Source organism: Trachurus japonicus, chromosome 15, assembly GCF_045865225.1.
Source record: "Trachurus japonicus isolate A0001 chromosome 15, Traja_1.0".
NCBI classification, from domain to species: Eukaryota; Metazoa; Chordata; class Actinopteri; order Carangiformes; family Carangidae; genus Trachurus; species Trachurus japonicus.
Window position 1 is genome coordinate 15,620,354 of NC_140921.1, and position 26,268 is coordinate 15,646,621.

General features: G+C 36.8%; 6 protein-coding genes and 1 long non-coding RNA gene across 7 annotated transcripts; all 7 read left to right on the top strand.

Annotated features, from left to right (window-relative positions):
* The first annotated feature begins 84 nt into the window (after positions 1 to 84).
* LOC146973397 (uncharacterized) lies at positions 85 to 3,064 on the top strand. Its single transcript, XM_085799897.1, has 8 exons — positions 85 to 141; positions 324 to 653; positions 1,656 to 1,988; positions 2,224 to 2,344; positions 2,434 to 2,525; positions 2,612 to 2,646; positions 2,799 to 2,882; positions 2,975 to 3,064. Exons 1-8 carry the CDS (start codon positions 93 to 95, stop codon positions 3,035 to 3,037), a joined length of 1,107 nt encoding a protein of 368 aa, XP_085656023.1. The 5' UTR covers positions 85 to 92; the 3' UTR covers positions 3,038 to 3,064.
* Positions 3,065 to 3,968: 904 nt separating this feature from the next.
* Positions 3,969 to 5,163, top strand: LOC146973398 (polymeric immunoglobulin receptor-like). Its single transcript, XM_085799221.1, has 3 exons — positions 3,969 to 4,099; positions 4,310 to 4,627; positions 4,880 to 5,163. The coding sequence occupies exons 1-3, from the start codon at positions 4,054 to 4,056 to the stop codon at positions 5,161 to 5,163; spliced, it is 648 nt and encodes a 215-aa protein (XP_085655347.1). The 5' UTR covers positions 3,969 to 4,053.
* A 395-nt stretch (positions 5,164 to 5,558) lies between these two features.
* On the top strand, positions 5,559 to 6,874 carry LOC146973399 (uncharacterized). The gene is made up of 3 exons (XR_015037752.1): positions 5,559 to 5,656; positions 5,754 to 5,788; positions 6,181 to 6,874. It is a non-coding gene; the product is annotated as an uncharacterized LOC146973399 (long non-coding RNA).
* Positions 6,875 to 7,324: 450 nt separating this feature from the next.
* On the top strand, positions 7,325 to 10,320 carry LOC146973400 (polymeric immunoglobulin receptor-like). The gene is made up of 6 exons (XM_085799222.1): positions 7,325 to 7,370; positions 7,617 to 7,928; positions 8,032 to 8,331; positions 8,455 to 8,513; positions 9,154 to 9,207; positions 10,267 to 10,320. Exons 1-6 carry the CDS (start codon positions 7,325 to 7,327, stop codon positions 10,318 to 10,320), a joined length of 825 nt encoding a protein of 274 aa, XP_085655348.1.
* A 2,283-nt stretch (positions 10,321 to 12,603) lies between these two features.
* LOC146973401 (polymeric immunoglobulin receptor-like) lies at positions 12,604 to 26,268 on the top strand. Its single transcript, XM_085799223.1, has 7 exons — positions 12,604 to 12,949; positions 13,109 to 13,417; positions 13,776 to 13,878; positions 14,153 to 14,256; positions 25,645 to 25,670; positions 25,972 to 26,016; positions 26,242 to 26,268. The coding sequence occupies exons 1-7, from the start codon at positions 12,604 to 12,606 to the stop codon at positions 26,266 to 26,268; spliced, it is 960 nt and encodes a 319-aa protein (XP_085655349.1).
* On the top strand, positions 16,948 to 17,980 carry LOC146973402 (polymeric immunoglobulin receptor-like). Its single transcript, XM_085799092.1, has 3 exons — positions 16,948 to 17,048; positions 17,255 to 17,572; positions 17,694 to 17,980. Exons 1-3 carry the CDS (start codon positions 17,003 to 17,005, stop codon positions 17,978 to 17,980), a joined length of 651 nt encoding a protein of 216 aa, XP_085655218.1. The 5' UTR covers positions 16,948 to 17,002.
* Positions 20,799 to 25,249, top strand: LOC146973403 (polymeric immunoglobulin receptor-like). Its single transcript, XM_085799093.1, has 4 exons — positions 20,799 to 20,893; positions 21,094 to 21,411; positions 21,652 to 21,924; positions 25,104 to 25,249. The coding sequence occupies exons 1-4, from the start codon at positions 20,848 to 20,850 to the stop codon at positions 25,247 to 25,249; spliced, it is 783 nt and encodes a 260-aa protein (XP_085655219.1). The 5' UTR covers positions 20,799 to 20,847.

Sequence of the window (26,268 nt, forward strand, 5' to 3'; positions counted from 1 at the left end):
CAGGACCAAAAGAACTGTGTCAGAAATGAGGAAGGAACTCTTTTTAAATGAGTGTTAAACTCGCACTAGTGTTCACGCATACTGATGCCAGTATGACTTTGCCATATATTCTTCACCTTATAATACTTGCTGGATTCATGGGTAAGTCAGCTAAGTTTTAATCTGAATTATATGATATTTTTTAATAAATGATATATATATGATTGTTTATAACATTTGAGTCCACTAGCACCACTAGTATTAATCATTCATAAAGTTAATTCCTGATTATGACTTAAACCTGTGTTATTTAGTATGATGACTGTTTGCTGTTGTTTTGTCAGGAATTCACAGTAGAATTATAACAGTGCGTGAAGTGTCAGTCCAGACTGGCGGCTACATCTCTATCCCATGTCTGTATGAGACTCACCACAGAAACCATGTGAAATACTTGTGGAAAGGAGAGTATCGTGTATTAAGTAAAACAGTAGTGGGAACAGACCAACCAAGAAACATCTCGGAAAAGTTTTCAATCTGTGATGACACAGACCAAAGTATCTTCACTATATCAATTAATGATCTGACGACGAGTGAGGACTCTTATTACTGGTGTGCTGTGAGGATTGGTCAAAAGAAATATGACCAAGAATATTTTCATCTGTCAGTCACTAACGGTAAAACCCCTTAAAGGACAATTCCGGGCGAATTCAACTCTGGGGTGTATTTTCATATCATTTTAGGTCTAAAAGAATGAATCTGAAGATTTTCAGTTTAATTGCTCCTGTTTTGCGGTAGCTGCGTCTGTCCCCGCGTCCCCACGGCAGCAATGAATGGGAGTGGATGTAAGTTCCGCTGTTTAGGCTGTTTACATCCCTCAAAGCCGCAATTTTTTTCCACAGACAGCGTCAGATGGCTACTCAAACATGCACCGAGAAGTTTATTTACTTCAAGCAAGCCGACATGTTTGTAAAACTAGATCTAATTCAAAGTCTCCCGGAGTCTCGCGCGAGCCCGAAGTTGCAGTGCTGGTGTATTCAGGCGCAGTCGGAGCTACCGCTTGTGTCATAAACACAGGAATATCAACTCTTTACTTGCTTCAAGTGTACATTTTTTTCCACAGACAGCGTCAGGTGGCTACTCAAAGATGCGCCGAGAAGTTTTTTTTACTTGAAGCAAGTAAAGAGTTGATATTCCTGTGTTTATGACACAAACGGTAGCTTTTCCCACTGCATGTGAACACACCGCGCACGGCAACTGGGTCTCGCGCGAGACTCCGGGAGACTTTGAATTAGATCTAGTTTTACAAACATGTCGGCTTGCTTGAAGTAAATAAACTTCTCGGTGCATGTTTGAGTCGCCATCTGACGCTGTCTGTGGAAAAAAATTGCGGCTTTGAGGGCTGGAAACAGCCTAAACAGCGGAACTTACATCCACTCCCATTCATTGCTGCCGTGGGGACGCGGGGACAGACGCAACTACCGCAAAACAGGAGCGATTAAACTGAAAATCTTCAGATTCATTCTTTTAGACCTAAAATGATATGAAAATACACCCCAGAGTTGAATTCGCCCGGAATTGTCCTTTAAATTTACAACACATTTGAAATCCTCTCTGTGAACTATTTTGTGAGAGAAAAAAATGTCTCTTCAACTTCACGTTGTTTTGTTTGTTTCAAGGTGTTTCAAGTCTATATGTGGACCAACAGAAACTTACAGCATTTGAAGGAGGAAGTGTGACTGTTATGTGCCACTATAAATATCCAAAAGAGACAAAGCAGTGGTGCAGACTGGGCAGCGACTGTGTGACGGATCAGAACAGACTGATCAATGGAACACCAGTGACTATCAACACAAGTATCCCAAATGTTTTCAGTGTGACTATGAATGAGCTGAGGACAGAGAGCAGTGGCTGGTATTGGTGCACCAGTGGAGGCTTACAGGTGCCAGTGCATCTAACTGTTTATGAATTAACCTCAACTCCTACAGCTACAATGATCCCCAATACAACAAGTAAGATCTTAACCATTAAAGTTACAAAGGTAACATACAAAGTATTGTAGTAGCCTATAAAGTCTATTCCTGTCATTAAACAGTCTGTTGCTATAATCCATAATGCTGTGTACGAAATACCATGAGAGCATACGTTGATGTGGCATTTATCTGTTTAATTTTTCAAAAGAAAAAAGGCTATACTGCAAATCATATAAGAAGAATGACATCACATTGACATTACTTTTCACATTAGACTTCCCAGGGACTCAATCCACCACTTACAAGCATTCCTCCTTGTCCATGAGTACTGAGCCACAAACTGCTCGTCCCACCACACCACCAGGCAGAGAGAGTCAAAAGAATGAACCCAAGTGGTCTGTATCCTTATCTTTATTTTCCTTCAACAATGTAACCAATATTTCTGCCTGCCCAAATGTACATTTAATCCACATTTATCTTCCAGTCTCACCAGGGTGACCATTATCATCACTACCCTGGTCTTCCAGCTGTTGGTCATTCCTGCTGCCTTTTTTGGATGGAGAATGATAAGACATAGTAAGTCTTTTGCGAACTCTTCTTCAGCAAATTCTGAAATAAATTAGCAGTTATTTTAAAACATCTTCTTTGAATATGTGTTTTAGAAAAGACCAAACCCGAGGAGCCTGACATCACTGTGGTAAGATAAAACCATGAGTTATTCATTTGGCATAAATAGCCTACATCCTCAGGTGGGGGCAAGTATTTTCTGGGGTGGTACTTGTTGTAAAAAGTTTGAGAACCACTGTCCTATTTCAATAATCGTTAAATTTCTATTTCTATCTATCTTAGGCCTCACAAACTGGCAGTGATCCTGAACTGCTCTATGCCACGGTTCACTATCAACATGTAGCACCCTGGAAGACGGTAAAACAGGTGAGATGATGTAGTTTTGAGTGTCCAAAAGCATACGCATCTACTTGACCCCATTCCCCAAATGTATCACTGTGACTCTGTGTCTTGTCCAGCTGGACCCCATTCCTGAGGAAAGTGTGATATACAGCACCATTGTAAAAAATAGTGTGGATTAAATGGTATGTTACTAAATTTAAGCTTTTTAGTATGTCAGCTGTTAACTCAGATGCATTATAATTATTCAGGCTCTTTTTGCTTTTCAGGCTGATGGAAATGATATTGAACAATACATGAGAGAACATTATTTCTGCAAGTACAATGACACTGATGAATTTGTTCTGATGTTCACTTAAATGATTTAAATTACTAAGTGTGCCTTCCATTCTGTATTGCAATCTGATGACTTTCAGTCACAGTATCATTGATTATTCAAAATGGGAAGAGTGGGAGACTCAGTTAAATCTGTGATGTTGGGAATTTGTTACTGTTATTTTGATTCATTGAATCAAAGCAGAGCAAGCCTGAACCTGAACCATGAGCCACTAAAACTGACTGACTGTGACTACAAGGTTGAAACCATACTGTATATGAATATCAAATTCAATAACTGTTTCAGACATTATATATTTCTTTGTACTAACAACATGACACATGTTTTGCCTCTTTTTCATTACTGTACAAATAAAACCAGACATATTTTTATATGTTCTTAGCTTTTATTTTTATCTGAGGGATTTTTTGCTCTTTGTTTCTGACTGGTGATTTGAAAAAAAATTATATGACATTAAAGGGACAATTCAATAGCACCAAACGGCAGTGACGATGGCTCATTTCTGTCTTGCTGCTTCAGTTTCAGAACTGTGGTATCATTCATGCGAGCTCACTGTCACTCTGCCGTGACCTACTGGGACATGGAACAGAGCCATTGACAGTAGGACAACCACCAAGTCACTATCATGGGTGGATGAAACACTTTTAGTTTACACTGCTCACTTATAATTATATACAAAGACCACCATGTGGCTAAATGGGGTGGTAACTTCCTCAGACAACTTACATAATAATTTTAACATAAGAGGAAGACACTTTGTAACAGATGAAATAGTGTGTTGAGGGGAATTAGGAAGTACAAAATCAGCCGGCTATGGCACTGGTTCATTTTGTCTGACTTTGCTCCGTGACCGTCCCAGACATGGCTACTCATCTCACAATTCTTCTCATCCTCACTGGACTCACAGGTCAGTCACCGGGTTGATGCTAAAAATGTTTGTATATTTGTTTTCTAATCTTTATTGTTCACCTCATGTCAGATGAAAATTGCTGTTATTAAAAGAGCATTGTAATAGTCTATATCTCTCTGTTGATTAATAAAATGTAGGGGCAAATATAAGGAAGGTTGTTGTTAATGTGTATATGTGTTAAAATGCTGTATTGTGCTCTTGTTGCAGGAGTTAACAGCGTAACCACAGTCAGTGACGTGTCAGTGAAGATCAAAGATTCAATCACTATCCCATGTCTCTATGACTTAAAGTACAGGAATAATGTGAAATACTTGTGTAAAGGATATCATTGGAACACCTGCTCATATCAAGTTAAAACAAATGGACGTAGCTCAGGAAGGTTTTCTATCTCTGATGACAAAAACCAAAGAATCTTCAATGTGACTATAAAGGATCTGATGAACACAGACACTGATTACTGGTGTATTGTGGAAATTAATGGAGGCTCAGATGTTGGACAGTATTTTCACCTATCAGTCACCACAGGTAAGAGCTCTTAAGGCAACTTTAAGCACATTTCAAATCATTTCTGGAATTTGAACAACTTTAAGGAAACACACTGAGGGGTTCATTTTTCTGTAAAGACAACAGTTTTTTGTAAATTGAAAGTCAAGGCAGTTAATGTGTACAAGTAATCATTGGATATTGCTCATACTACTGTATGTGTAAAATGTTTATCTTTAAAACTTAAGCAGTTTCCCACAGCTTTCCAAAAAATGCATTTTGTTTTCTCAAAAGGGAAACCAGGCCTTTATGTGGACCATCAGGAGATCACAGGGTTTAATGGAGAGAGTGTATCCATCAACTGCACCTCTGGTAACTCTATGGATAAAATGAAATGGTGCAGGTTGGGTGGAGACTGTAAGATCATCAGTGATCAGAGAGACGGTGTTTTCACTGTGAATATGAGTGGACTGACAACAGAGAGGAGTGGTTGGTATTATTGTGCTCAAGGAAAGTTGCAGATGCCTGTGCATGTCACAGTTACTGAGAGACCTACTTACTCTCGTAAGTATTCCTAGTGATTGTAAATATACTGTATGTCACAACCATTTGTAAATATTGATATTAGAATTGTTATAGTACTCTTCTAATTTATTTTTTCCATTATAGCAACAACATTTTCAACCACCATACCAACCGCTGATCACAACATTGAAAATGCAGGAAACAGGTTAGAAGTCTATACATTTACATGCAGCATTTAAACAGTGGCCACTCAATGGTCAAATAAAACCATCCTCAAAAGGGACTCTTTATAGGCTATGTGTTTGTTGTTTATATGAATATTTAATGTTTAATAGTAGTAATTTGCATATAAAACCATAACATCAATCAATCCAACTTAATTTGATTATTTATTTATTTTTTCAAGAATAGGATAGCTAACTAATTTGTATCGTGTCCTTGTTTGCTTCAGTACTTTTCTCCTGAAGATCCTTGTCATCCCTCTGAGTTTGTTAATCTTCACTGTAATAGTTGCCTTGTTCATCTGGTTGATGTTGAAGAAGTACAGTAAGTCTACACCAACCGCAAATATGTTCATAATTCTTGAGTATTTTCATCACAAAATGTTGAGTCAGTAACAGGAATTTTTACTTTCCTCTTTTAGAGCAAAGCCACACGACACCATCAACCACAGCCAGGGTAAGCTGAGCCATTTAGACTCTACTATAAATACAGATAGTGTATGTTCTTACATAGATCTGCTTTTTGGGGGGGGTGCAGTACCTCGCCAACAATTTTATCATACATACATAAATAGGCCTACATTCATTTTTTTTTTTCATGTACCGTGGTCATGTACTCATCCATGTGCCTGAAACTGTAAAATACATTTTGAGAAAATCCTGACATTAGGCTTGCCCCTTCCAACACAGGCTGAAGAGGATGCAGCATACTGTAATGTTGGGTGCACAAGAAAAACTTCCAAGCCGGTATTAAATAATACAAGTAGCCTACACTCAAAGACACACAAAAGCCAACTTCAAGAAACTGAAAGTATTCCATTCTCTGTTTAATGTCTCTTCCCCACACAGAGACCACATGCTGAAAATGACCTGGATGTGACCTACAGCTCTGTGGTTACAAAAAAACAATCACCACGAAAGGCACATGTTGAAAATGACCTGGACGTGACCTACAGCTCTGTAGTTACAAAAAAACAACCAGTGAGAAAGGCACATGCTGATAATGATATGGATCTCACATACAGCTCTGTGGTTACAACAAAAGAAAAAGCAGCGAGACGGGCAAGTATTAAAGCAAATTATCTCAACCACAGTGATCCTTATGTCTGTGATTTCAAATACTTTTCTTCCTTCCAGATTGTGATTTTTTTTTCTGTTCTTCAATAGGTTGAAGCACAAGAAAATGGTGTTACATACAGTACATTGGCTCAGATCCATCAAAATATTTAAATATGCTTAATCTCTCAACCAGGGGACTGTTTGGTTGTGCTCTTGCTACTTCCTTGTTTCTTTCTTCATTTCCTCTGGAAGCTGCACAACATTACAAAGAACTATTGACCTGCTAGAGCCAAGTCCTCAGTAAGACCATTAGTAACTTGGCTTCAATATACTATATATTAGGTGCAAAGCTGACTACTTAGAGAGTATTTTAATAATCATTGATGTTAATTTAAATATTTATTCAGTGATAATACAATGCAACTAACTGTGGCTAAAAGAACAAGCTTGCATTGCTAAGACTGTTAATCAATGTAACAATAAAAGAAGAGCAAGAAAACAGTTGAGACTACAGTGCTGTAGAGATTTTCACCCTCACGTCTTCCACTTCATATTCCTTTGTGGATTACTCTTTGTTCTCAGCAGTCACACTGAGGGTCTTTTTCAGAAAATGAGTCATTGTAATGCACCAAAACAAAAAACCTATTAAAAGTAGTTTTGAACTCAAATATATATATATATATTACCTTTAACATACACTGGATCTGTACAACTTGGTTATTCCTTACTTTGTTATGTAAACTGGTTTAAATAAATGAACCTATTTAATTCAATTCATCTGTAGTGCCCATGTCATTTTACAGTCTACTACACACTCTTTACTAAAAGTATGCTATGCATGTAACTTCCTCGTGGAAGACAGAACTGCTCTATTAGTAAAGTTGGGAAGGAAGTAGTAGATCAGTTCAGCCATCAGATCAGCCCATTCACCAGCATGGCTGTTCCTCTCAGCTTACTTTTCATCCTTACTAGACTCACAGGTCAGTCACAAGATTCATTTTAATATTGTGTACATTTTATGTCAGAAGATGATAATAATACATGCTGCATACACAAGTATTATAGCCTGCAGTTTTGTTATTCATAGATTTTGAAGACAAAAATTGTGTAATATGTAATACAAAAGAGGAAGAATAGTCTTTAGTGTTACAGTATACAGTATATTCATTAAATGGGATTTGTTCTTGTTGCAGGAGCTCACAGTGCAACCAGTAGAGTCAGTAAAGACGGCTTAACCACAGTCAGTGAAGTGTCTGTGAAGGTTGGAGGTTCAATCACTGTCCCATGTCTTCATGGCTCAAAGTACACTGACAATGTGAAATACTTATGTAGAGGCTATTTATGGGACTTCTGCACATCGAAGGTTAAAACAAATGAATTAAATGGGGAAAAGTTTTCAATCTCTGACGACAAAAAACAAAGAATCTTCACTGTGACTATTAAAGCTCTGACATATGAAGATGCTCATTACCGGTGTATTGCAGAGGTTGATAAAGGGCCAGATGTTGGGGTGTATTTTCAACTGTCAGTCACCGCAGGTAAGAGACTTTAAGTAGCAAATCCTTTTGTGAAATATGAACAGTTTGTTTGCTTATAAATTGATTCCCTTAAGGATTTCTACAATTTGTTTTTCTCCTGAAGGTATGCCACATCTCTATGTGGATCATCAGGAGATAACAGGATTTATTGGAGAGAGTATATCCATCAGCTGTTTCTTTAGCAACTCTGGAGAAGGGAAGTGGTGCAGGTTGGGTGGAACCTGTGTAAAAAGGTCCACGGGATCCATAGGTGGAACAAATGTGACCATCAATGCAACAGTCAGCAATGTTTTCACTGTGACAATGAGTGGACTCAGGCCAGAAAGCAGCGGCTGGTATTACTGTGTTAAAGGAAACCTCCAGATGCCGGTGCACGTCACAGTTACGGAGAGACCAACCACTAGTAAGTACTACAGTTTCAAGTATCAAGCGTATACTTAATATTTATATGTGATATTATTTGATAGAGACTAGATTTTCATTATTGTCATGTTATTGCATTAATCGTTTGCTCTTGTTCTTGTAGCTTCTTCATTATCACCCATTACCACTCACTATCACGCCCCAACTCCAACTTCTGAACCTGTCAGCATCACTTCTGTTTCACCCACCAGGTCAGAAGTCTTTGCATAACCATGCAGCATTTAGAAAGCTGAGACCATTTTGTAAAAACTCTTTATTCAGTTTTTATCTGCCATATTTGATCACAATAATGAGTTGACTTTACGATACAATGTTGAACTTTTTAAACAAAAGCTTTATGTTGATTTTAATTTGTTAATATATTGTGTAGTTTGAAGGTATGCTGCAGCATTGCAGTTGACCAAAAGAGGTTTATCATCCCATTATGTGTGTTGATCATCCTTGTCATGGTGATCCTGTTCATCTGGTTTATGTGTAAAAAGACCAACAGTAAGTATGTGCTAAAACCAACAATGCTCGAACTATTTGCTATTCACGAGTAGTTCTCTATTCATCCTTTAAATGTGAAGTTAAAGGAACTTTTATTGCTTTACTTTTAGCACAGACTGATGCAATATCATCACCAACAGGCACAGTAAGATATGCTGAATCATTTCTAAATATGATTTTTTTTTTTGTTATACAAATAACCAGACTCTCCTTTTGAAGCTGCAGGATTACAACTACTGAATGAACCAGTTATGGTTTTTGATTCAAAAGTGTTTCTTCTGAATTCTGCCTTTCATTTTTTTTTTCAACACAGGCTGTAGAGGAAGTGAAATACAGTAGTGTGAAGCACAAGAGTAGACCAGACAAGGTAATAACCAGTATGAAAACCACTATCACTTCTGTTATTAAGCAATAACAATTAAGCAATTTTTTTGTTTGTTTGTTTTTTTACAATAGATCATCTTTAAAGAAACTTGCAACACTGTATGCTGACACCTGACATTGTTAACTATTATCATTAATTAATTATCCACTTGAAAACCATTTAAGATGCACTACTGCCTTATGAACTTCAGCATAGTGGTGTGAATAATAGCCACAAATACACACATCAGAAGTGCTCCCATGTTTCATGTGAAAGGCTCATGAGTCTAATGACACGTTCAACATTACTGTGGTTGTGCTTGTACAAATAGTACAAAAGGGAGATAGCACTGCAAGCTTGTTGCAAAACTGTGTGAAAAAGATAATTCTACTGTAAGATACAAAAGATATGATACATCACTGATAACAGCTTATGGTCTGTTGCCTGATGTTAATTACTTGACAATGACTCTTCATGAATTTTATTATGATTTGAGCCTGTACTGAGGTCTGGAAATAATCTCTTGCAGTAAAAAAAAAAAAGATCTGCTGTTAATATGGGCTGCATAACACTACACCATTGTGGATGAACATGAAATACCGTATACGTCTTACATCTTGCGCAACTCTGATGTTGTAAATTCCTGTTGAAGAGAAATACAAACCATTACCAGAAGTCAAGTCACCATTATTTCAAATACCGGCAATTCTGATGACGTGTTCCCTTAATTGAAACAGTTCATTATTACTATCTTACAAAATGTGGTCTTGTTGATGTAATGTGATACATTTCAGTAAAATTATATAAAGCCTTACTGTTGATTACATCTGCTTTGCTCGTCAGGATGAGGAGCAAATAATATACACTTCTGTTGATCACACCAGGGGAGCTTTACACAAGGTAGCCATAACCTTTGAATTTCTAATTGTATATGATACAGTACACTATTTTATTTTATTTATTTTTTACCATGCAAAGGCCTATTTATGAAAATATGAAGGAAAACAGGTTGAACTGTTGGACTGATTTCTGTTTCAAATCTGTTGCCTCTTTGTCCCCCAGGACTCAGATGCAAAGGGCAACGTGGAAGTGATATACAGCACTGTGGTACAATAAGCGGTACAGAGCGTCAATTTTAAGAGATCCAATCCCATCCTTATACATAGTCAAACTTTTTTGGCCCAATTTTCAGCAACACTAGCAGTAGCATCATGGCTCTTTGGTGGCAACATCAGTTGGTCTCTCAGTCACTTTTGGTCCATCTCATTACAACTAGCAACTGGATTGCTATGATACAGGCACTCCAGATGCCGATGATTTCATAGAGCCATCATCAAGCAATTTTGATGTTTTGACTACATACCTGCAAAAACATCAGTGCATCAGCATGCTAAAGTTACTGTAATATTCAGCTCAAAGCACCATTGTGACAATGTGCAATACATGGTTGATCTTCGTTATTTCTTTCTAATTGTCTTTTTCTCTACTCTTCTCCAACAGGTTAAAGAAGCAACTGCATAATCCCAGCAAAACCTGTAAATGTTCATTCATAACTATTACTCATCTGTCATCATATGCTACTTTTTTAAATGTTGTTGTCATGTGTCTTTACTTTAGTTATCATCTATGTTCTTCCTTTGTCAGTTTTGACTTTGAAGACCATTGACATACTGGTTTAAATGGTTAATGACATCATATACAATAAGGATACTAGTGTTGGGTTGCTTTGTGCAGATAGACTTGTTTATTTTTCGAAATTGTAACTGTCTCCATAGCCTACTTAATGTCTAGCTATTTGCTGATATCACATGATAAGAGAATAAATCATCATTAACTGAAGGAGACTAACTTGGGATATTGTAAGGTAACAGCTTAGCCACACTGTAAATCATTTGCAAATGAAAAATGCTCATCAAAGTCAAAATTGTTGAAAAGCCCACAACATGATTAAAATGCTTTGCGATTTCTATTAGTATTGTTTATACATGTGGGCTAAAAGGTTATAATTACTGCTACAGGCATGTTTTAAACAAATTAATATATTTTGGGGTGCTCATCTTTTCTTGCATCCAGAAATGAAACCTGAAACCCAAGTTTTACTGCATGGATATTTATGCTCCATAACCAATACAGTTCCACTTCTTTATATTCATCATCACTGAACTGAGGACTGTTATATTCAGAACAGTTTGCAGATAAACAGTTTGCACGTGACGCATTGCGTGATATGATAATAATGCTTCTTTGGAAAAACAAATGTGACTGTATTTTTATTACTGTACAAATAAAATCTGACAATGTTAAAACATACATCTCGATATTTAATCCAATGGATTTTCTTTAAAACTTTCAAAACATTTTATTGATTACTGTGTACAATGTTCACATGCTCAAAGTATGAAGTAACTGTGAGTGTGTGCATCATCATGAAACCAAATTCATCGGACTGCGTCAAAAGGTGGAGATTAAAAAGTTGCAACATTCAGAATAACCAGGAAGAAGAGCATCAGTCTGTAACTGTTTTAGCTGTCTTATTTTTTTTGACACTCCTCACCGACATGGCTGTTCATCTCAGCTGTCTTCTACTCCTTATCGGACTCATTAATCAGTCATTGTCACATTTGAGTAAGTAACCTATTTTTTGTCATTTGTCAAATAAGTATGCACAAACTTCTTTTTAAATTGAATTGCATTTGAAAATAATTATGTATGATCTAAAACAAGCAATCATTTTCAATAGATAGGTTATATTATAGATGATTTACCTATCCTTCCTCTTGTGTTCGGGTCACCAGTGACCCGTTTTTAGGTTTTAAATGCATATAAATACCACATAAATTTGTTTATAGCATCAAGGCTTTTTGACTTTGTCAGGAACCTTTATTTAAACAAAATTAAGCAAAAAAAAAATTTTTCACAAATTTTTAAAATGCTCTGGTTAAAATTGTGACATTTGTGGTGTTTGGGTCAATTTTGACCCGATTATTACGATAAGAACAATAACTTTTCATAGATAAGGAAGCCTAACAATGTATTAAGAGATGAGAAACACATGGGATGATAAATAATTGTTTTAGTGTGTTTTACAGCTGATTTAAAACTCGGGTCAAAACTGACCCGAACAGCATGGTAGCATAAAGCTGACAAGAGGAAGGTTCAATTGAAGCCAAGGGGTATACTGACAAAAAAGGCCCACAGGCCCACACCAAAAAATATTAAATCCAAAATTTTCATGGATAAGGAAGCCTCACAATGTAACCAAGAGAAGAAAAACAGATTGGATGAAAAAAAAATGTTTTTAATGTATTTTACAGCTGATTTAAAACACGGGTCAAAACTGACCCGAACACCATAGATGGCAGTAGAAAGCTAACACAAGACGAAGAATTATGTAATAAAATGCTGTATTGTGTTCTTGTTGCAGGAGCTCGTGGTGTGACCACAGTCAGTAAAGTGTCTGTAAAGGCTGGAGATTCAATCACTATCCCATGTCTCTATGACCCAGAGTACAGGACCAATCTTAAATACTTGTGTAAAGGATATTATTGGTCCTCCTGCTCATATGAAGTGGATACAAATCAACAACGTAGCTCAGAAAGGTTTTCACTCTCTGATGACAAAAAGCAAAGAATCTTCACTGTGACTATAAAAGATCTGACGGACACAGACATTGATTACTGGTGTGCTGTGAATATAGATGGAGGGTCAGATGCTGGAAAGTCTTTTCACCTGTCAGTCACCACAGGTAAGAGCTATTAAAACAGCTTTAAGTACATTTGAACTCATGTACGGAATATGAATAATTTGGAGGAAAAGCACTAAGGAAGATTTGTTTGTTTGCCACGGAGATTGATTGTCGTAAAAATTTCCACAATTTTGTCTTGAATTTGTTTTTCTCCAGAAGGTATGCCACATCTCTATGTGGATCATCAGGAGATAACAGGATTTATTGGAGAGAGTATATCCATCAGCTGTTTCTTTAGCAACTCTAGAGAAGGGAAGTGGTGCAGGTTGGGTGGAACCTGTGTAAAACGGTCCACGGGATCCATAGGTGGAACAAGTGTGACCATCAATGCAACAGTCAGCAATGTTTTCACTGTGACAATGAGTGGACTCAGGACAGAAAGCAGCGGCTGGTATTACTGTGTTAAAGGAAACTTCCAGATGCCGGTGCACGTCACAGTTACTGAGAGACCAATCACTAGTAAGTGCTGTTAATAAACTTGTCAAAACTATACTATGAAAGTTCATTATGTCCGTATGGAATAGATAAGTTGCTTTTTTCTTTTTCAGGACAAAGTGTTTTTTTCATACCTTGTTGATGGTTTCGGCGTTTTTTCTTCACGAGTTCTGAGGAAGGCGGAAGAAAAAACGCCTAAACCATCAACAAGGTATGAAAAAACCACTTTGTCCTGAAAAAGAAAAAAGCAACTTGTCAAAACCATGTTTACATGTTTCGATTTAATTCTGCACTTAGCCATAAGAAGTAAAACTCTTGATTTAATTCAATCAATGTTTATTTTCATGATATTCCTCTGGGAATCAATGTGACTTTTATTTCTTAATTGCAGGGAAAAACATAGGCCTATCGCCCACTCTTGAGTCAATCAGTGAGTCAGTCACTGCATATCAGCCCAAAGATCCTCCCACAGTTCAACCTTCAGACCAGCACAGGTTGGAAGCCTTACATACATACAACATCTAGAACAGTGCGATTTTATGATATAGAAGAAGCAAACAAACAAATGTGAGGAAATCTTTTTTTTAAAGACATTAGATGATATAAGGTGTTGATAGAAATTGTAAAAAAAAAAAAAAAAAAAAAAGGCCCAGTATTTTCTGTAAACATCTAAGCAAGGTGAATTGTTTTAACACTGATAGGCTGTTGACAGTAACAATAACACTATTGTTTTCATTGTAATGCATTGTCTGCTTTAAATTTATGCAGCAGTCTTTCCATTCACCTGAAGAGTTTTATAATCCGCCTGAGCTTGTTGACCTTCATCATTGCCATTGTGGCCTTGTCCATCTGGCTTATGTTCAAAAGATCCAGTAAGTGTTAATACAAATTATAAATCATATTTTCAGACACACACCGGTCACTCTGGTTACTCTAATCTTTTTGTTGTTGTTTTCTACTATTTCATGTTTAGAGTGGAACAACAAAGCAGATTCTCCGGTAAGATAATTCATTTTCAATGAAGTTTTTCACAAGGCTGTTCTCACACAACTGAAGATGTGCTGTGCTGTCATGGTAGTTTGCTTATCTTAGTGGTGTCAAGAGAATTCCCTGTGTGAAAGAGTAGCCTATATAGCGAAAATACAGCGTAGCAGTGAAAATGAATACAGTATGAATATATCATATAAAATGCTTGTTGAAATACTTTTTTGTCTATGTGGCTTTTTGCTGTTCAGAACATTAATATCAGCCACCCAAATCTGACTGCGTTCCATAGTCAATTATATTTTCTTTGCTCCTTCAACACAGGCTGAAGAGAACATGAGACCCGGTACTACTGCTGTACAGTAGCCTACAATACAAGGTAGCTAAATCTTCAAGCACACATATTTCATATGAGCTTCCACACTGCTAACAAATTTGAGGAAAAAAGTCTTTAAACTTGCATCACCTTTCTTGCGTAGTTACTTTGTTCTTCCTTCCCCATTGTTTTGTTTCTTCAACAGGATGAAAAGATAAGGGTGTTGGTTGCTATTCAGCCATTCGTTTATATCCACCCCTGTGTCAGTGTACTGAAGCAATGCAAAACAACATGTAGCCTGCATGTCACGGTCAGTGCACTGTAAAGTTATGTAGACAACATTTGTAAACCTTGAGTGGTGCATGTGTTTTCAAATTGATGAAGATGTTTTCTGAATTTGTTGTGTATTAGTGTGCTTGCATTGAAGCTGCAATATTGAGTTACCATTAGGCTACAGGAGAGTGATTTTAATAAAACATTATTTCTTATTCTATCACAACATAATTATTGGTTTGTCTTTATATTTGGCCCTGTAGTAGACTGGCGACCTGTGCAGGGTGTAGGCCTACCCTGTCCAGGGGATGGATGGATCTTTTCGAATGTATCTAACTGTTACGACTGCCATATGTTGGTACTTGAAGCTGCTCTTAATATTTGGTCTTCAAACCTTTATACCTGCTTATCTCCTCTTATACATATAAATGTAAAGGGTAGTCGTGATTAAAGCTACGAAACTGTGGCTAAGATTTATCACTCACATTTTATCCAAAGCAAGCAGTGTAATTTTAAGAAACGTCCACACAAATAGTACAAAAAGGGAGATAGCACTGCAAGCTTGTTGCAAAACTGTGTGAAAAAGATAGGTAACACTTTATTTTAAGGGGTCCTTGTTCCTGGTTACATAGGTAATTACACTGTAATTAATTAGGTAGATACACAGGAACAAGGACCCCTTAAAATAAAGTGTTACCAAAAGATACTTCTAAGATACAAATGATATGATATGATACAGCACAGCTTACAGCCTGTTTCCCCTGTTAATTACTTGACAATCCTTTCAATCTTGCAAGGGATGACTGAAATAAAATACACATTTTCATGAATTTTTATGATTTCTAAAGCCTGTCTGGAAACAATCTCTTGCAGCAAAAAAAAAGATACTGTTAATATGGGCTGCAAAACCATTGTGGATGAACATATATGTCTTACATCTCACGCAATGTTGAAGAGAAAAACAAACCATTACCAGAAGTCAAGTCACCATTATTGCAAATACTAGCAATTTCTCCGATGATGTTCCCTTAATTGAAACAGTTCATTATTAATATTTTACAAAAGATGGTCGTGTTGGTGTGGATGTAATGTGATACATTCCAGTAAAATGATATAAAGCCTTACTGGTATTAACATCTGCTTTGCCCTTTCATCAGGATGAGGAGCAAATAATATACACTTCTGTTGATCACACCAGGGGAGCTTTACACAAATTTCAGCACAGTGGCTAAATCCCAGCAAAAACCTGTAAATGTTCATTGATAACTATAACTATTTTCAGACCATTGCCGTAATGATATCTTTAAGGACATGTTTTGGAAAATGTTTTTAAAAAAGGTGTTAAATTGTCAGTAAATATTTTTAAAATAACAATCATAACCACTCCAGACTTTGTTATTTATGGCTAAAAAGGAAATTTGTTGATCCAGTTTTGTTTTTTTTGTTTTTAATTCCATGTCTCCAATCTTTGGAACCAAGATTTCATTGAAATATCATCAAAACCATCCACTGGTTGTAGCCTATTACATACATGTGGTGCATGTTGCAGGAGGGACAGGACCCAATCCTAGTTGACATAGAGACGATATTAACATTTTAAGACCTGAAACACACAAAGTCACACTTCTGGGCACTTTAGAGTTGCTAGTTAACTTAATGCACCAGTTTTGATCATAAAACTCTACATTTTCCCACTTTTCCTGATGATTGGCATTTTTAATCAGTAATCATAAGCACCTGTCAGTGTTCACATAAGTATGTTGACAGATCTTGCAGAGGTTGTTAGTAGTTGCAGTAAGACAACAACCAAGTCACTATCATGGGTGGATGAAACACTTTTAGTTTCACTTATAATTAAATACAAAGACCACCATGTGGCTAAATGGGGTGTTCACTTCCTCAGACAACTTACATAATAATTTTAACATAAGAGGAAGACACTTTGTAACAGATGAAATAGTGTGTTGAGGGGAATTAGGAAGTACAAAATCTATGGCACTGGTTCATATAATTTTGTCTGACTTTGCTTCGTGACCGTCCCAGACATGGCTACTTATCTCACAATTCTTCTCATCCTCACTGGACTCACAGGTCAGTCACCGGGTTGATGCTTAAAATGTTTGTATATGTTTTCTAATCTTTATTGTTCACCTCATGTCAGATGAAAAATGCTGTTATTAAATGAGCATTGTAATAGTCTATATCTCTCTGTTGATTAATAAAAAGGGGTATAAGGAAGGTTGTTGTTAATGTGTATAGGCTATGTGTTAAAATGCTGTATTGTGCTCTTGTTGCAGGAGTTAACAGCGTAACCACAGTCAGTGAAGTGTCAGTGAAGGTCAACGATTCAATCACAATCCCATGTCTCTATGACTCAAAGTACAGGAATAATGTGAAATACTTGTGTAAAGGATATTATTGGGACTCCTGCTCATATCAAGTTAAAACAAATGGACGTAGCTCAGGAAGGTTTTCTATCTCTGATGACAAAAACCAAAGAATCTTCAATGTGACTATAAAGGATCTGAGGATTACAGACACTGATTACTGGTGTATTGTGGAAATGAATGGAGAGTCAGAGGTTGGACAGTATTTTCACCTATCAGTCACCAGAGGTAAGAGCTCTTAAGGCAACTTTAAGCACATTAATCATTGGACTGTATGTGAAATGTGTATCTTTAAAACTTAAGCAGTTTCCCACAGTATCCTGAGAAATACATTTTGTTTTCTCAAAAGGGACCCCAGACCTTTATGTGGACCATCAGGAGATCACAGGGTTTAATGGAGAGAGTGTATCCATCAACTGCACCTCTGGTAACTCTACCAATAAAATGAAATGGTGCAGGTTGGGTGGAAATTGTGAGACCATCAGTGATCAGAGAGACGGTGTTTTCACTGTGAATATGAGTGGACTGACAACAGAGGACAGTGGTTGGTATTATTGTGCCCAAGGAAAATTGCAGATACCTGTGCATGTCACAGTTACTGAGAGACCTTCTACTTACCCTCGTAAGTATTCCTAGTGATTGTAAAGTCACAACCATTTGTATGGTTGACCTTCAATATGTATATAGAAATAAGTTACCGTGTTCTGTTAATCAAATCAAAGAATTATTATTTGAAAATTACAAAAAAAAAATGGTTAGAAGAAGTTCAACACAAACCAAAATTAAGAACATATAGGTTAATTAAGGATAATTATGGCCAGGAGAACTATGTCACACTCAACCTACCTAGAGCTCAGCGGTCAATTTGTGCTCAGCTGAGGTGTGGCATCCTGCCTCTGGCTCTAGAAACTGGGCGCTTCCACTCGATCTCAGAGGAGGAACGAAAATGCTGTCTGTGTGATCTTGATGTGATTGAAAGTGAATTTCATTTCTTATTTTATTGTCCAGTGTATCACGACTACAGGCAAAGGCTTTTTTGTAAGATTTCTGTTGAAGATAGCCCAGATTTAGAGATGTAGAGGAAGTGAAATACATAGTGAAGCACAAGAGTAAACCAGGTAATAACCAGTATGAACAATACTATCACGTTTGTTATTACTGTAAGCAAGACCCAGTAATGTTTTGTTTTTTTCTTACAGTAAATCTTCTTTAAAGAAACCTCTTTAAAGTTTCTTTGAAAACTATTTAAGATGCACTACTGCCTTATGAACTTTAGCATAGTGGTGTGAAAAGTAGCCACAAATACACACATCAGAAGTGAAATGTCAGCTCCATGTTTCATGTGAAAGGCTCATGAGTCTAATAACACGTTCAACATTACTGTGGTTGTGCTTTCACAAATGATAGAGAAGGGAGATAGCACTGCAAGCTTGTTGCAAAACTGTGTGAAAAAGATACTTCTAAGATACAAATGATATGATATGATATGATACATCACTGATAGGCTTACAGCCTGTTTCCCCTGTTAATTACTAGACAATCCTTTCAATCTTGCAAGGGATAGCTGAAATAAAATCCAAATCTTCATGAATGTTTATGATTTTAAAGCCTGTCTGGAAACAATCTCTTGCAGCAAAAAAAAAAAGATAGTGTTAGTACAGTAATATGGGCTGCAAAACACCATTGTGGATGAACATGAAATATAATGTCTTACATCTTGCGCAATGTTGAAGAGAAAAACAAACCATTACCAGAAGTCAAGTCACCATTATATAGAATCTTGCCACTCAACTTGACTATTTTCGTGAGTGCATTTTTGGACTTGACATTGAGGTTCCCATACCAGCACATTATAGAAAAAGTAAGTACAGACTCCACACAAGATTTATAAAACAAGGTCATGAGGGACCTGTCCACATGAAAGGATGACAGCTTCCTCAAACAAAACAAGTACTGCTGCCCCTTTTTACAAAGCATGTCAGTGTTGTCATTAAATTTCTGCTTTTTGTCAATAATAGACCCCAATATGTAGGCCTACATCAAATGCTTTAAAATTTACCAAATCATTTTGAAAATATATGTATGACTATTAATAATCCATTTTTAAAAATGTGAAAATTGTTTGCTTTCCGAATGGTCTTGGTGTGGTGTATTTCAATAACGAGGCAGCTGCACACGTTCAATAACTTTACTAGCAGCTCGGAGCAAACAGTACAACAACACAGGTAGCACGTGTGTATTCTCAGAAGAACCCTTACTGAGCATGCGCAGACAACTACTAAAGTACGGCAAGCCTATCAGGTCAATCAGTAACAAACGAATACGGCATTACTGTAATATATCATAGATAGATAGATAGATAGATAGATAGATAGATAGATAGATAGATAGATAGATAGATAGATAGATAGATAGATAGATAGATAGATAGATAGATAGATAGATAGATAGATAGATAGATAGATAGATAGATAGATAGATAGATACTTTATTGTTTTTTGTGTTCATCTTTTTTGTGTCATTGTTGTGTGAGCTACTGGACTAACTTGAATTTCCCTGCTAGGGATGAATAAAGTATTCTCTATTCTATTCTATTAATCCCGAAGGAAATTCATCTGTCAGCTGCTCCAAATATTCTGAAAGAAAATAATTAGCTAATGCAGACAGATGTAGCAGCAGTATAAGAATAAAATAAAATATAAAATATACCAATGTATATACATACACACTATCACCTATATTTTTTTTTCAGACCATTGCGGTAATGACATCTTTAAGGACATGTTTTGGAAAATGTTCAAAAAGGTGTTAAATTGTCAGTAAATATTTTAAAAATAACAATCATAACCACTCCAGACTTTGTTATTAATGGCTAAATAGGAAATTTGTTGATCCAGTTTTGTTTTTTGTTTTTTTAATTCCATGTCCCCAATCTTTGAAACCAAGATTTCATTGAAATACCATCAAAACCATCCACTGGTTGTACTATATACATGTGGTGCATGTTGCAGGAGGGACAGGACCCAATCCTAGTTGACATAGAGACAATATTAACATTTTAAGACCTGAAACACACAAAGTCACACTTCTGGGCACTTTAGAGTTGCTAGTTAACTTAATGCACCAGTTTTTATCATAAAACTCTACATTTTCCCACTTTTCCTGATGATTGGCATTTTTAATCAGTAATCATAAGCACCTGTCAGTGTTCACATAAGTATGTTGACAGATCTTGCAGAGGTTGTTAGTAGTTCCAGTAGGACAACCACCAAGTCACTATCATGGGTGGATGAAACACTTTTAGTTTCACTTATAATTAAATACAAAGACCACCATGTGGCTAAATGGGGTGTTCCCTTACTCAGACAACTTACATAATAATTTTAACATAAGAGGAAGACACTTTGTAACAGATGAAATAGTGTGTTGAGGGGAAATAGTACAAAATCTATGACACTGGTTCATATAATTTTGTCTGACTTTGCTTCGTGACCGTCCCAGACATGGCTACTTATCTCACAATTCTTCTCATCCTCACTGGACTCACAGGTCATTCACCGGGTCGATGCTAAAAATGTTTGTATATGTTTTCTAATCTTTATTGTTCACCTCATGTCAGATGAAAATTGCTGTTATTAAATGAGCATTGTAATAGTCTATATCTCTCTGTTGATTAATAAAATGTAGGGGTATAAGGAAGGTTGTTGTTAATGTATGTGTTAAAATGCTGTATTGTGCTCTTGTTGCAGGAGTTAACAGCATAACCACAGTCAGTGACGTGTCAGTGAAGATCAAAGATTCAATCACTATCCCATGTCTCTATGACTCAAAGTACAGGAATAATGTGAAATCCTTGTGTAAAGGATACTATTGGAACTCCTGCTCATATCAAGTTAAAACAAATGGACCCAGCTCAGGAAAGTTTTCTATCTCTGATGACAAAAACCAAAGAATCTTCAATGTGACTATAAAGGATCTGATGAATACAGACACTGATTACTGGTGTATTGTGGAAATTAATGGAGGCTCAGATTTTGGACAGTATTTTCACCTATCAGTCACCACAGGTAAGAGCTCTTAAGGCAACTTTAAGCACATTTCAAATCATTTCTGGAATTTGAACAAGTTTAAGGAAACACACTGAGGGGTTCATTTTTCTGTAAATACAGTTTTTTGTAAATTGAAAGTCAAGAGACAGTTGCAGTCTTAAGTAATCATTGGATATAACTACTGTATATGTGAAATATCTTTAAAACTTAAGCAGTTTCCCACAGCTTTCTAAGAAATGCATTTTGTTTTCTCAAAAGGGACCCCAGGCCTTTATGTGGACCATCAGGAGATCACAGGGTTTAATGGAGAGAGTGTATCCATCAACTGCACCTCTGGTAACTCTATGGATAAAATGAAATGGTGCAGGTTGGGTGGAAACTGTGAGATCATCAGTGATCAGAGAGACGGTGTTTTCACTGTGAATATGAGTGGGCTGACAACAGAGGACAGTGGTTGGTATTATTGTGCCCAAGGAAAGTTGCAGATGCCTGTGCATGTCACAGTTACTGAGAGACCTTCTACTTACCCTCGTAAGTATTCCTAGTGATTGTAAACATATGTCACAACCATTTGTAAATATTGATATTAGAATTGTTAAAATGCTGAAAATGAACTTCAAATGTTATTAGATATTGTGTATAACTGGTGTGGAAGATGGAGGTTGAGGATAAACGAAGACAAAACCCAGGTCATGCATTTTAGGAAGAAGGGACAGTCACAATCTGATTTTGTCTTCTCCTGTGGCTCAGTATCCTTATCTTATACTAAGTCATATAAATATCTGGGGTTTACCCTAGATGATCATCTTACATTTAATGAAGGGGTGAATGTTCTGTCAGACTCTGCGGGTAGGGCTTTGGGAGCGGTTCTCAACAAAGTAAAATTCTGCAGGGATCTTGGTTACAAAACGTATACCCAGCTGTTTAAATCTTGTGTTTGTCCCATTTTGGACTATGGAGCAGGGGTTTGGGGCTATGGTAAACATACTAAATGTGAAGCAGTACAAAACAGAGCTATACGTTGTTTTTTGGGTGTACACAAATTGGCCCCACTACTTGCAATATGTGGTGACATGGGCTGGGAGCCATGTGAGGTACGGCATGGAGGTGGCATGTCTGTGGAATAGATTGATTAATATGCCCGACAACAGGCTTACTAAACACATTTTTCTATGGGATCTTTTAAACAATTATTCTTGGGCAAGGCAGCTTGAAAAAATATTTAGTATGGTTGACCTTCAATATGTATATAGAAATAAGTTACCGTGTTCTGTTAATCAAATCAAAGAATTATTATTTGAAAATTACAAAAAAAAATGGTTAGAAGAAGTTCAACACAAACCAAAATTAAGAACATATAGGTTAATTAAGGATAATTATGGCCCGGAGAACTATGTCACACTCAACCTACCTAGAGCTCAGCGGTCAATTTGTGCTCAGCTGAGGTGTGGCATCCTGCCTCTGGCTCTAGAAACTGGGCGCTTCCACTCGATCTCAGAGGAGGAACGAAAATGCTGTCTGTGTGATCTTGATGTGTATTTATTTGTAGAAAAGGTGTTCCCATTGGCGAAGTTTATTTTGGAGGCATTTAAGCAGCGTAAAGATGTGTTGTATGTTTGAAGTTTTTTCAGTTCTGGCAATTGTTTTTGCTCTGTGTGTGAGTGTGTGTGTGTGTGTGTGTGTGTGCGCATGTGCGGATATGTACTGTATAAAAATATGTAGATGTGTGAGCATGCATGCGTACGTGCATGCATACATGCATGCGTGTGTGTATGTGTGCGCATGTGTGGATATGTACTGTATAAAAATATGTAGATGTGTGAGCATGTATTCCTTATCCTCCTGTGTGTGCCGGTGTTTGTTTTGAGTTTGGTGTGTCTTGTAAGCCCATGAGGGCTGGGCACCTATGGTGCAAGACACCGCGTCTAATAAAAACTACTACTACTACCTGTGCATGTCACAGTTACTGAGAGACCTAAGTATTATATGGTACGGCGTTGCCATATGGCAACAAACCCATTTTAAGCCTTCTACACACAGACAATACATCCCCAGTTATGTTGCAATGCATTAAAAGAGAGGTGGGGTTCTAAGTAAACCAATAGCAGTGTTTAAATATATTACATGACCCACTGGAGGCCATTTTGAAGCCCTTTTCTGCAGACGTCTTCACAGGGAGGAGCCTCGCCATTTGACCCCTCAAAAATGATCTAAAAAAGTGTTTTAATGACATTTTTCAACTGGGAAAAAAATATATACTCAATAATAGATTAGTTAAGTTCATTATTCTGTAGTTTATTGCACTGTACTTGATCATTAAATATTAGAAAATTGTTAAAATGTGTATGTTGCCATATGGCAACACCGTACCATTATGAATTGCTAGCCTGGCATGTTGATAACATTTTGTATTTAGTTATAGGCCTAAATTCTTCAAAATAATATTGTAAACTTTATGGACTCAGGCTCCACAACCATGTAGAATCATTTAGTTATTTTTTCAGGTCCATCAATTTGACAGATACACATTTGACTGTTGTAGTAAAGTTAACAGCAATTGCATTCAGTGTTGAAGAATATGAGCAGCTGGCAACATAGCAAGGACAGAGTGAAAGATGAAGACAGTGAGAATGATGAAGGCTATGAGCCAGAGAATGAGGACAGTGGAGACAGAGAGGGCAGTGGAGACAATGAGGACAGTGGAGATGGTGAGGACAGCGAGGATAGTGAGGGTAAAGTGCAGTGAAAAATGTCTTTTTAAATGGTTTTTACTTTCAAATGAGATGCATTCTTAACTGTTCAGGCTATTGGGGATTGTTGAGACTATAACATGAGTTTTAAAATAAATGTTATTACTATTTTAGACAAAACTATTATTTTCATTACTTTCCACTATCGTACGGTGTTGCCGTATGGCAACGAACCCTAAAAACTACTAAAAAAATAATATTTTTTGAAAATTTCTCTTGATTATGTTTAATTGGTCTATTTTAAGACAAAAAAACACCCAAAACATTTTTTTACCAACTGGGATCATAATGCGTACCATAGAGGGTTAACTATTATGTCACAACCATTTGCAAATATTGCCATAAGAATTAAAGTCAAACTCTTAAAGCAGAAGTAAGTGATATATTTGTGTTAATATAAGTCTTAAATAGTTATATCTTCCGACAGCAATCACTTACATAGAGTGTTTGGTCTGAAAAACGGGTCTGTCAGTCCCTCTGCTCTGCTCTGAGCCGAAGAGAAAACATTTATCGTATCCTACAGTTTTTATCCAATGAGGAGAGAGAACGGCATGAAGGGCTGTGTGTGCAGCCAAGGAACGCCGTGAATGTGGCGACGTAGGGACGAGGACTGTTATGGTGCGTTCAAGGAAACTCGTATTTTTCCGACCGTGAAGTGGTACCAGTTCGATCTGGTACGAGTTCACCGGTCGGAAGTTACGAGTGGCTGTTATAGTGACTTTCACCGGTAAAACAGGTCGGAAAAACACGAGTGGGTTGCCTGAAACGCTACAAAGTCGTAAGTTGTGACTTGAAGGTGTAATTTACGATTTCAAAAGCCTGCCTGGAACGCAGCATTAGCGAAAACGACCGGACCACTTACTTCTGCTTTAATTTAATTAAATCAATGTTTATTTTCATGATATTCCTTTGGGAATCAATGTGACTTTTGTTTTTATTTTTTAATTACAGGCATTGCAGGGACAAACATATCGCCCACTCTTGAGTCAGTCAGTGATCCTCCCACAGTTCAACCTTCAGACCACCACAGGTTAGAAGCCTTACATACAGCATCTAAAACAGTTCAATTCTATGATATAGAAGAAGCAAACAAACAGAAAATGTGAGGTAATCTCTTTTTAAAAGACATTAGATGATAAGGTGTTGATAGAAATTGTAAAAAAGGCACAGTATTTTCCGTAAACATCTAAGCGGTGAACCAATTTAACACTGATAGGCTGTTGACAGTAACAATAACACTATGTTTGTTTTCATTATAATGCATTGTCTGCTTTCAATATACTATATGCAGCAGTCTTTCCATTCACCTGAAGAGTTTTATAATCCGCCTGAGCTTGTTGACCTTCATCATTGCTATTGTGGCCTTCTCCATCTGGCTTATGTTCAAAAGATCCAGTAAGTGTTAATAAAAAATATACATCCTATTTTCAGACATGCTGATCATACTCATACTCATACTAATGTATCTTTTTGTTCTTGTTTTCTACTATGTCATGTTTAGAGCGGAACAACAAAGCGGATTCTCCGGTAAGATAATTCATTTTCAATGAAGTTTTCTCAGTCTATTCTCACACAACTGAAGATGTGCTGTCAAGGTAGTCTGCTTATCTTAGTGGTATCAAGAGAATTCCCTGTGTGGAAGAGTAGGCCTATAGCAAAAGTAGGCCTACAGTGTAGCAGTGAAAATTAATATGGTATGAATATAAAATGCTTGTTGAAATATTTTTTTTGTCCATGTGGCTTTTTGCTGTTTAAAACATAAATATCAGCCACCCAAATATGACTGTGTTCCATAGTAAATTATATTTTCTTTGCTCCTTCAACACAGGCTGAAGAGAACATGAGACCCGGTACTGCTGTGTACAGTACAAAGGTAAATCTTAAAGCACACATATTCAAATGTTATTTCATATATGAGCTTCCACGCTGCTAACAATTTGGGTTCAATACTAGAAAGCAGAAACCTATGTGCTTATCTTTTCTTACCTACAGTTCAAATGGATGATGTAAAAAAAAAAAAAAATTAAAACTTGTATCACTTTTGTCTTGCGTAGTTACTTTGTTCTCTTACTTCCCAATTGTTTTGTTTCTTCAACAGGATGAAAATATAAGGGTGTTGCCATAG